Source organism: Halichoeres trimaculatus, unplaced genomic scaffold (genome assembly GCF_033239565.1).
Source record: "Halichoeres trimaculatus isolate MK-OKI-2021-1 unplaced genomic scaffold, fHalTri1.1 fHalTri1_scaffold_20, whole genome shotgun sequence".
Classification (NCBI taxonomy): domain Eukaryota; kingdom Metazoa; phylum Chordata; class Actinopteri; order Labriformes; family Labridae; genus Halichoeres; species Halichoeres trimaculatus.
The window spans coordinates 20,429,241-20,440,405 of record NW_027437198.1 but is presented as its reverse complement, the minus strand read 5'-3'; the positions used below and the strand labels follow the sequence as shown (position 1 = coordinate 20,440,405).

At 39.3% G+C, this 11,165-nt stretch overlaps 1 protein-coding gene across 1 annotated transcript; it reads right to left on the bottom strand.

Moving 5' to 3' along the window:
- Positions 1-6,844: 6,844 nt before the first annotated feature.
- On the bottom strand, positions 6,845-10,692 carry sox9a (SRY-box transcription factor 9a). Its single transcript, XM_074696304.1, has 3 exons — positions 9,932-10,692; positions 9,360-9,604; positions 6,845-9,049 (listed from the first exon to the last, which is right to left on the bottom strand). Exons 1-3 carry the CDS (start codon positions 10,357-10,359, stop codon positions 8,292-8,294), a joined length of 1,431 nt encoding a protein of 476 aa, XP_074552405.1. The 5' UTR covers positions 10,360-10,692; the 3' UTR covers positions 6,845-8,291.
- Between the last annotated feature and the right edge of the window lie 473 nt (positions 10,693-11,165).

Below are 11,165 nucleotides of genomic sequence, written 5' to 3'. Positions count from 1 at the left end.
AGCCCATCACTGAAGACAGAGGAATTACTTGGATTTCTTGGTGAATCATCATCTCGTTGTGTCTCATTTTACTTTGTTGTGTATTTCATTGTTGTCCACTCTCCCTGTGTGTATCACCACATTTTTTCTCCCTCTTTCTTTTTCCTCTTCCTTTCGCCTTCACAGAGACCACCCATAGGGTTCGGAGGGGGCAGACGTCTCTGTGGAATAATAATGGGGTCGTCCTGGGAAAATTGCCCATGTAAAGGCTCGTCTGGAAAAAAAAAAAAGACAAGAAAAAAGAAATTTTGGTCTTGTTTCCGATCCTTCTCGGAAACATTCATCAGGGCACTCCTGCTGTTTGAGGGGAGCAGTTCCATCGCCGTACCAATTCGATCTGCCTCTGCCATGAGTTTCAAGGCCGAGGTCAGGAGGCTGGTGCACGTGATTCAGGACAGATTCATTTTTTTTTTTTTTTGTTCCTGGTGTTTTTTTTGTTTGTTTTTATAAAATACAGATTTATGGTGAGTAATGTGTTTCATTTCAAGCCTCAGACTCAGATGTTGCTGTTCCTGTATCTCTTGGCAGACAGCTGTAGGAAACACATCACATATATCATAATGTTTGGGTTGCTACTGGGCTAGTCTGCATGAGTCAAACCCAGTGCATGAATCACCCTAGCCTCAACTGTGATGTCATTTCCTGAAGGGGTGCAACTCTGACACCACTTGACACAGTATTCTGATGAAATATGCTGAAAGTCGACATCATCGTTTCACATCTCATGTAAGATTAAGCAGAGTAGCATTGTTGGTCTGGCTGATTTAAGCACAGAGAATAATACTTTCTTTGTTTAGCTTTTATCTTGTTACAACCAACTTTCTGTTTGACCTGATAAGCACAAAACAGGAAGTAGATCATTCCTCAAATGTAGCACACAGCGTGGCTTGATGCTACATTTAGATTTGTGTGAAACATGGATGATAGCATCATGAGAATAGCTGTGAAAAGAGAAAAAGCTATTAGGTAAAATAATTTTTCAATCACTGATGGGTTTTATTTTGAAAGAATAATAATTTTTTGTAGCTGATAATGCAGAGCACCTGATTTCAGTTATCTGAAGTCATGATTGCTTTTTGAGGAGCTGGACTTGCTAATGTAAACTCCTCAGATTCATGCACGCTGCCAACAAACTGAGTATGAAACAATTCAACAGAAATGATCTGCTCATTCTCTGAAACTGAAGGAACATGGACCTGTGTTTACTGTAGCTTTTTTTTCTCCCTGTATTTTCTGAACAGAGATGCTGGCCCAGTTTAACCTTTCAGGCAACTTCCTCCATCATGTCATAGAAGCTGTGTTACAGCGATGGAGCCAGCTCAGATAGAACACAGATATTGTCACTTTTGTTTTGCCAGTTTTGTAAATAAGCAGTTTTTCCTTACTTTAAACTTCAACTTACTGCTGCAGTGTGACTACAGTTTGAGAGTCAGACTAAAATTTAAGTCAAGTCGACTCAAGCATTGGGCATAGTCTCGGTGGCATCAGCCAGTGGTTTGTGAAGGGGAGCTCTGAAATTTGACAATAGCAGTCACCAGACTGACTCAGCTAACATTCAGATGACTCAGCAACTGGAATCAGGGCAGGTCTTTAACCTTAGACACACACCTATTAATGACAAATCTTCAAAACTAGCAGGTTCAAAACTAATCTACATATAAAGTTTGCCGAAATAGTGAAATGGGCTAGCATAAATATTTTTTTCTCCTAAAATCATCTTTTTAACATGGGTGTCAATGGGGTTACCTGCACTTTTGGAGCCTTCCCCAAGTGGTCACTTGAGGGACTGCAGTTTTATCACTTCTGCATGGACTCTACTCCCTTAAAATTGGTGTTTGCTGCTTAGTCGAGTCTGTTTCCTGAGGTTTTAAAGAGGGATACTGTCTGGCTTATTGCTTTATGACTGAAGGACCTTTTTGACGGGTAGATAATACATTTAACAAAACCAGATTTAGACTCAAACTCTTGGTGGGTATGGAGAATTAAATGACAAAATAAGTTTTGAGGATCGCTGTGGGTGATTAACTTCATACACCTGAACGTCAGCTACTAGCAATGAGAATTTTAGCTAACACTTTAGAAGCTAGCAGTGATGTAATTAATGTTCCAAATAACTTAAGCGTCTTTTACTTTTCTGGGTGTTTTACATTGATGTCTGTCAACAAATAAGGTATAATGCCCTATTAGTATAAAATAACACTGCTGGATTTTCATAATAAAAGAGTGAAAAATTTTAAAACCACCATGAATTCATATGTTCCAGAAATCACAGAATCTGTCCGTATACTGCTCAAAATGGTTAGCACAAGATCTTCACAAGACTTGATGAAATGACATTGTCATCGCATAAGGATCTCCTAACTGCTTCATGATAAGTTGGAGGGGCGGGCCTGAAACACCAAGGTCTGCCCACAGCTCTGCCACCCCCAATCTCATAGACCTCCAGATGGCCAATCAGAGGAAAGGGGGTTTGTGGAGTGGCAAGGCTTAAAGAGACAGCAACTATAACAAAATGTTTCAGAGGTTGAAATAAGATTTTTTTAAAATGTCAGAAAAAAAAAAAAAAAAAAAAAAAAAAAAATATATATATATATATATATATATATATATATATATATATATATATATATATATATATATATATATATATATATATTTATTTATTTTTATTTTTTTATTTTTTTTTGCTGTAAATGATGTTTAGTTACTACGGGGATAAATAGAGACTGTTTAAAGACTTGAAAAGAAGCACAACACCCCCTCTTTAAAGTCTTGGCTTTCCCTGTCTTAACTTTTTATATATCTAACATGTTGCTCTACTCTTAGTTGCATTCACAAAAAAAAACTGAAAGCAAATCCGAAATTTGTGGTGCCTTTTTAGGCATCATGGCGGGAACTGTTGATGAATAAATTGGCACATTGATTTGTATGAAGGAAAATGTGCCAACACTCACTCTATACTAACTGCAAATTTAAAGGCATCAACAAAGCCGTTTATTTGTGAAGAAGTTTGTTTCCTCTTTAATGTGTTTCTGATAATCTGCATGTTCTTTGATAATTCTCCTGTAATATTTTTCAAATAACCCCCTGACGTCTGCATACTCAGTCATGCCAGTTGTCTTTACTGTTTTCTGTAACGTCCTAAAGATTCCCCTGCATCCTCCTCTGCTGCACCCATCATCCCTGCCTGCTACCCCTTCACCCTTTCAGGCCCTGAGGCCCCGCTGTCTTCCTCCAGGTCTGAGCTGCTGGAGATCCCCTGATGGATGTGGCCCTCGGGCTCTCAGCAGGGGGGGGCAGTTTCAGGGCTTAACACACTCTGGTTTCTGGTTAACCTTCGTACTTAGCCAGAGACAGCAGACTGAAGCCTGCAGGAATATCATTATCTTGTCACCACTACAATAAGGCTAAAATCACTGCATATTGAAATTTTCTACTTTCCTATTTGTTGGCAGTTTATATAAAACAATACTGTTTTCATCAGCAGCTAGTTTCAGAAGTACCACTACAGTAAGTGCCAGTGGTAGAGGAAGAAGCCAGGTAGAAATAACAAACATGTCTGAAAGACAAAGAGAAGTAAAATAAACAACTTCAGACTGGATAATGCACGGAAAATACACCGGAAAGATTATTTCATCACTGAGCCGTACTGTATCAGTGATTCTGCCAACATTTAAAAACAACTAAGTTATATTATAAATGCCAAGTTTGAATCACTAACAGTATGAATCCATGTCATTAGTCTGTGATTGTGAGAGAATTCCATGTGGTTCTTTGTGTTGAAATATTGTAATTTCTCTTTCAGCTGTACCCACATTTTAAGTTTTAGTTCCACTTTCAACAAACCCTGAAGCATGTGAAGGAACCACAAGCTGGAATCTTGAGGTTTTAATAATGTACTGACTCAATGGTAAACAAATGCTGTGTTAAACAGCATTACTTAACTGTTTCATAAACCTCAAAGTGAAGTGGAAGGTTGAGCCGTCACATGAGTCCACGCTGGAGTAATAAACTTGAAATCTGCCGTAATTCAGTTAGCCTGTTAAATTCTTGATACGGCTTAAATCCAAATGCAATAAAGATAAACAATAAATGCAAGAGTTATTTTCAATTGGAGTTTATCCCTTTTGCCACACCGTATTTACAATACAGCAGCTCCTCTATCTCACTGCTGCTGGACAAAGAGCACACCTCTGCACTCTTGAAGAGCAAATGTAACTTTTGAAAACTTCTGGCGGCTCAGCTAATAAGTGTAAATCAATATACGCTTTGCGTCAAATGAGATTCAAACATCACAAACATAGCGGATTGAGCTACCTCTTTGCTTTTATTCAATCCCTGGATCAAGACACTGATAATTTCTCAATATAGAATTGGTGAAACAGAAACAACACAAAGTTTTAACCCCTTGGTGCCTGTTGTTGCAAATTTAAGACATACCCTGTCAGGTCTCGATGCAGCTGAAATCACCTACTGATTCAGATTCTACAAGTACCAAAGATCGTATCAGATCCACTATGTCACAATGTATTGTTCAGGGGATGAACTTCTCATGTCTATATATATAATGTAACTTAGTTATAACTGTTGTGTGTACTATACTCAAGTTAACAATCTCCACTTAGTTCAACATCTGTAAGAATGCAAAAAACACATGAAATAATCTGTTTTTATAATTTATAATTAATTCAGGCAATAAGGGTTTAATAATAAGTCTAAAATTAAATTTGACTGTATTTACCTTATACCTAAGAGAAGGCCTTTATTAAATGGTTATTGTTTTATAATGCATTGTAAAACTGTTTTAAAAAGCAAAAATCACAGAATTTTCAGGAAATCTTTGGATCACAATTTTGGGGAAAAAAAGAAAAAAGTTTTTACAGCTTTATTCAAGTGACCCAACCAGACATTCTGAGAAAAATCAGTTTATTATGGTGCTAAGAAATGTACAATCTGAAATATAGTTTAACAATGCTTTGGGATTCTATGTATGTATATGTATATATATATATATATATATATATATATATATATATATATATATATATATATATATATATATATATATATATACATACACATATATATATATATATATATATATATATATATATATATATATATATATATATATATATATATATATATATATATATATATATATATATATTTATACATATCTATGTATAAGTGTATAATTCTTTAATCGGAAGAAGAGCCCAAACTACATGAATTTCCCTTAGGGGATAAATAAAGTATTCTATCTATCTATCTATCTATCTATCTATCTATCTATCTATCTATCTATCTATCTATCTATCTATCTATCTATCTATCTATCTATCTATCGATGCAAATGAGAAAAAGTCAAGGGTTTAATCTTGTCATGTCTGTATTCAGAAAATGTGTTTGTAGATGCCAGTCATCATAGTCAGAGTCCTTCTGAGGGGCCTTTGAGCAAGGAACCAGACCATACTTTATACACAGAGCATGATGGCTCAATGGGGGCACACTAAATTTCATTGTAACTTCACAGTGTAATGATAACAAGAAAAGAACTCAGAGAGCGCAGACCTCCGCCAACACTTTAGTCCTACTTTAATGTTATACTCCCTTTCAGCAGACTGTCTGCTACAATTTGGTGTTGGTTGCAGGTTTGTACCATAATTTGTTACCTGACAGTGTTAAAAATTATGATGACACAGTACATATTTCATATTCCAGATCTTAGTATCCAGAATATTGCCAGGATCTGGATCGTACTTTTACATCTGTCAGCAACTATGGTGACCTTGTCTTGTATTGTTTTGCAAAGCAATCCGACCATTTATCGACGAGTTATATACAGCCCTATACATGCAAACAGCCCTATCTCACAATGATAAAGAAAAATGCTGGATCCAGACGGTGATTCGGATCACCTCCAAAATCATAATCAGTTGCTCCTTATCCCATTTCGAACATTTTCTGAAAATTTCATCAAGATCCATTGGTTAGCTTTTGAGTTATGCTGTTCACAGACAAACAAACATGAATCAACATCAAACCAAAGACAGTGGATTTCATGGTCATCCCAGTATCATTCATTTTTCACATTATTTTTTGTGTTTACACTGTATTGAACTGCAGATTTTTTGTTAATTCATTTTTTGTGCAGTTGTGAATGTTGTGACCATCGATGTGCAGACATGAAGAAAAGGTAGAGAGAAAACAAAACTGTCTGGTCTTCACGGCACACTGAGGTGCAGCAGTGGGTGGCAGAGAAAAGTTCACCTCAGTTGATGTGAGGAAAGAGACGTCATCTGCGAATGTGCCTCGAATTTCAACACAAAGCCATACTACCTGATTGTGTTTACACTGTCACTGATTTATTAAGGTCAGCCCCATTCCTATATTACTTGGCCTGTAATGCATAAACAATATTCAACATGTAGTTTGTTTCTTTAAGCTGTGCTGTATACAGGCAGAGGGGGAGGGGTGTGGAGGACATACGTCTTCACGGTAGACCGGGTGGTAATAATGGATCTGTGACCTCATGGTCTGAGAAGCCGGAAGCAAAGTCAGCGTTCCTATCACCAAAACTTTGATAAAACCTTTTTTTTCTTGAAAGTACAAAACTGTTGACACGGTAACCACAAGCTAGGTCGAATGTTAAAACCTTTTATCTCAGCAAATGCACTGCAAACTATTTTACAGTGATCCGCTTTAAGAGAATATTGTATACTGCTTTTATCTACCAGAGGAGGGTGTTTCACAGATGATTCTTGATTCTGTTCAGTTGAATAAATGGGATAAGACGGTCCAGTATTTCTCAGTGTTTTGTTTTTATTGCAAACAATATAATACAAAAGATAAGCTTTTAATAAACAATGCCATTTTTACCTACAGAGACTGCATTAAGGAGATGAAAAAATGAGAACTAGTGATACAGAATATAAAACGAGGAACACAACTTTTAATAACAAAAAAAAAGTATCCTGTTGATTCCAGCAAATTCTTTACAAAAACAGGCACAGCTTCCATATCCATTAATTCATTTGTTAGAAAGGAAAACAAATCCAGTTTTTCTTATATTTTATAGAGAAAGACTCATCGTGTAATTATAAGTAATCTGTACATAACTAGATCATGAATAAAAGGAACCTTTATACGGAAACATTTACAAATGATAAATAAACAAATTTGTACCACATATGGCAGCAAATTATTCCACTGAAAACTTTTCATCTCAGTTAGCTGCTGCTTAATTCAAATGATAATTGCAAATAGTTATTTTCAAATAAAATTAATGCTAAGAAATAAATTAAGAAAAAAACGGTTAGGAAAAAAAAGACAGGGCTGAAAGAGTGATAGACCCACGCCAACCTTAGACCTGCTGGCTGCAGAGGAGAAGGAGAGGTCAAAGGTCGCTTCCTGTATCTCCTCATGCAGGAAGTTAGAACTATTCTATGGTTTTAGACACTGCAATGCCAGAGGAAGGAGCCTCGGTAATGTGGCTCCAGAGGCACCAATGGTATCAAGGCAGTACTCAGATAAAAGCAAGCGATGCTCATTTACATCTACCAACACAGTAAGGCCCCTATAGTAGAATTATATGGCACCTGCTATAGCGCTTCCGACAATAATTTGAGCTAAAGCACAGAAGAAAACAGAATATTTGACAAATTCACTGATGACACGGTCATTTCATGGCCAAAAATTCAAATCTATTTCAAACCTGCATCGCTCATTTCTTGCATCTCATGGGAATTACAGTAAGATATGTACAGTACAAAAATCCAAAGCGGCATGAAGGCTATCATAAGACGGCAGTGTCAGTAAACACATGTTTCTTATTTTTGTACAAGAAATACATGAGTGAGAAGTAAGGCCACTGAGGGTGCTCGTACCCGGCTGTCCCGCTCCTCCAAACGTGTTAATCTTACAAATCAAGAAAGATGCCGATGACACTGATTATGATGATGACAAGAGTAGAACACATACACAGTACATACTAACATATTTATAACCAGTATGTCCTCACAGAGGATTTTCACTTTTTTAAACATTATATCTAAAAAAATATAATCACAATTCCAACCAATACAAAAGGCACTGTTGTGAGCCAATCAAAAGATATATTTTCAGTACTATAAAAAAAGTCCTTGTCATGTTTTTCTGTTGGCAAAGACGGTGTGTGGCACAAAGGTGACACCTGGCAGAAAGAAGTCTATGCTTCGGGTGGGTGTAGTACAGTCAGTGCTGAGGCCTCCTCATGGCCTGGAGAGCTGTGTGTAAATGGGCTGCTGCTCCCAGTGCTGCGGGCTGTGGGTCTGGGGCACCGAGGGCACCCCTGTGGTGTCAGCGATGGGGGTGTACATCGGCCTCTGGCTGGGGCTCATGTAGCTGAAGGTGGAGTACAGACCGGAGCCTTGGCCTGCTGCGTGGCTGTAGTAGGAGTTGGCACCACTTTGATGGTCTGAATAGTCATACTGTGCTCTGGTGATGGAGGGGTATGAGGAGGTGCTGTAGTGCTGCAGGTTGAAGGACCCATAGGTGGCATGCTGTGGGGAGTTCTGCTGGTCACTGTAGTGGCTGGGGCTCAGCTGCTCTGTCTTAATTTGGGTGGCTCTCTGTTGCTGGCTCTGCTCTCCTCCACCACCCAGGGTGGTCAGCGAGTGCTGCTGCTGCTGCTGCTTGGACATCCAGGTGTGGGCCCCGACATTAGCTGCCTGGCTGACCGAGGAGCCGCTGATGCCGTAACTGCCGGTGTAGCCAGCTTGGGCTGCTCCAGGTACATTGGCGTGACTATGAGGTGGCAGGTACTGATCGAACTCATTAACATCAAAGCTCCCAATGTTGGAGATGACCTCACTGCTCAGCTCGGAGATGTCCACATCGCCAAACTCGATGTTGAGCTGGCGGCTTGTGCCTTCCTGCATGGGACGTCCCTCACGCTTCAGGTCAGCTTTGCTGGAGGGGAGGTCTGTCTTGGGGGTGGTTGGGGGAGTTGGAGGGCCTTGGGATTGACCTGGTTAAAGGAAAAGTAGGGTCAGACTTTTAATTTCAGTAAAAAATGTGAAGGATGCATGTGGAAAAGTAAAAAAAAAAATCAAGTATACATGAATGAAAATACTTTAAGAGGAAGTTGGGGTCAATAACAGGGCGTGTTTACATTACAGCCTGCAAAACCCATCAGTGATGAATTATTAATCATTAACAGGTGTGAGTTCAAGGCCCCACAATCCTCCAACGATTTATTTTCCTCATACAGTGACAAATTAATGATTAATCTTTATGCTAAAAAATAAATAAATAAACATTTTTCTTGATTTTCTTACCTGAGTGCTCGCCTGGGGAGTGCACCTCGCCCATACTCGACGCAGGAGAATCAGCCTGCAGCACCTTAAAGATCGCGTTAGGAGAGATGTGAGTCTGCTCGCCGTCCTCCGGGTCGTTCGGCCCGTTCTTGACAGATTTTCTCCGCCTCGGCTGGTACTTGTAGTCGGGGTGGTCTTTCTTGTGCTGCACCCTCAAACGCTCGGCTTCCTCCACGAACGGACGCTTCTCTGACTCGTTGAGCAGTCTGAAATTATCACAAGGAACATGAGTATGCATTCACGAAGAAAAAATAAAAAATAAAAACAAGACATTGAGCTTTATATGCAACTGATGTGCACTTGCATTTTAAGAAATAGTCAACTTAAATCGCCTCCGAGTTCGTTTATTTTAACTTTATGTAAATCCATATTTTCTGGCACATGAATATGAGAAAAAATGTGCAACTAAACAGCAACAGAGACCTATTAGTGAAACTTTAAGTCTGCAAGCCTCTGTCTGAAACGGCAGGTCGCTAGTTCATTTCACTAAGTCAGTGCGCACTGCAAAGAGAGAATACGCAAAGCGAACATACCTCCAAAGTTTGCCCAGGGTTTTGCTGAGTTCCGCGTTGTGCAGATGCGGGTACTGGTCGGCCAGTTTCCTCCGTGCAGCCTGAGCCCAAACCATGAATGCGTTCATTGGTCTTTTGACGTGAGGTTTATTTTTACTGGAGCCGTTGACGCGCACCGGCATGGGCACCAGCGTCCAGTCGTAGCCCTTCAGCACCTGGGACACAGCATCTCTGATACACACGGGAAACTTCTCTTCTTCACCCTCTTTCTTGTAGTCAGCGCCCAAGAGGAGGTGGTTGTCGGATGGTCGGGTGTTCTCAGTATCCGAACCGGACCCAGACGGGCACGGCGAGCCCACGGAGTCCTCTGACATGCTGGGGCTTGGAGCGTCTGAGTGACACTTCTCCTGTTCTTCTGTCATCTTCAGGTAAGGGTCGAGGAGATTCATGCGAAAGAATTAAGGAACAGCTTGGCAAAATAAAAAAAATAGGGAGCAAATCCTTCTTTCTAAATCCAAGTGCGGTGCCCAAAGACTGCAGTGACAGTCTCTGAGGGCGCACAGCTTGATTGGCAAACCTGAATCCTGCAAGTGGTGAAAAAAATGTCAAAAATAAAAGTTTTTGACGCTCCTTTGACTTTCACAACTCGCGCAGAAAAGAAGGCAGAACGAAAGTGATCGCTTTCTAATGCTCCACTCTAAAAAGTGTGACTTTTGAGAGAAATGTGACCAGACGATCTACCCTTTGAGGATTGCTGGAGAGTCTAGAGGCACAGGAGGCGATGTCTGGATTTATGTTTGACGGCAAGGAGGCTATTGGGGGAAACTTTTTGGAGGCGGAGACGTAATCTGACTCTGTTCTAAAGAAGCCTGGCAGTCAACAACCCAATTCAAGTAGGAAAAAGGTGTTTTTCCCCTGTATGTTTTTTTTCTACCTTTACTTATTTTGATACCTGACTTGAAGACAGTATTAAAAGCAGATCACCAACATAAGAAAATTAAAAATAGTGGATTATAATGTGAATCATTCACAACTAAAGTGAATTAACGATGACATTTAATGAGTTTATTTTGGTTAAAGATGTTTCATGTGCACTATTTACGTTGCAGTTGATCACACCATCAGATGCAATGTTGTTTATACTGTTGCATTTGTAATTGAGTTTTAACGGTTATGCGTATTTCTCGACTTTACTTTCACAGATCTAAAATGCTTTCTTTCATTTTGTTCACAACTTTCCCAAAGTTAACAAATA

What these genes read in the sequence shown, in the direction of transcription:
- sox9a (XM_074696304.1), bottom strand. Translation starts at nt 10,359, where the DNA reads ATGAATCTCCTCGACCCTTACCTGAAGATGACAGAAGAACAGGAGAAG. An exon ending in ACCCTGGGCAAACTTTGGAG is followed by an intron (nt 9,605 to 9,931) that starts GTATGTTCGCTT and finishes TGATAATTTCAG; the next exon opens with ACTGCTCAACGAGTCAGAGA. An exon ending in CTCCCCAGGCGAGCACTCAG is followed by an intron (nt 9,050 to 9,359) that starts GTAAGAAAATCA and finishes TCCTTTAACCAG; the next exon opens with GTCAATCCCAAGGCCCTCCA.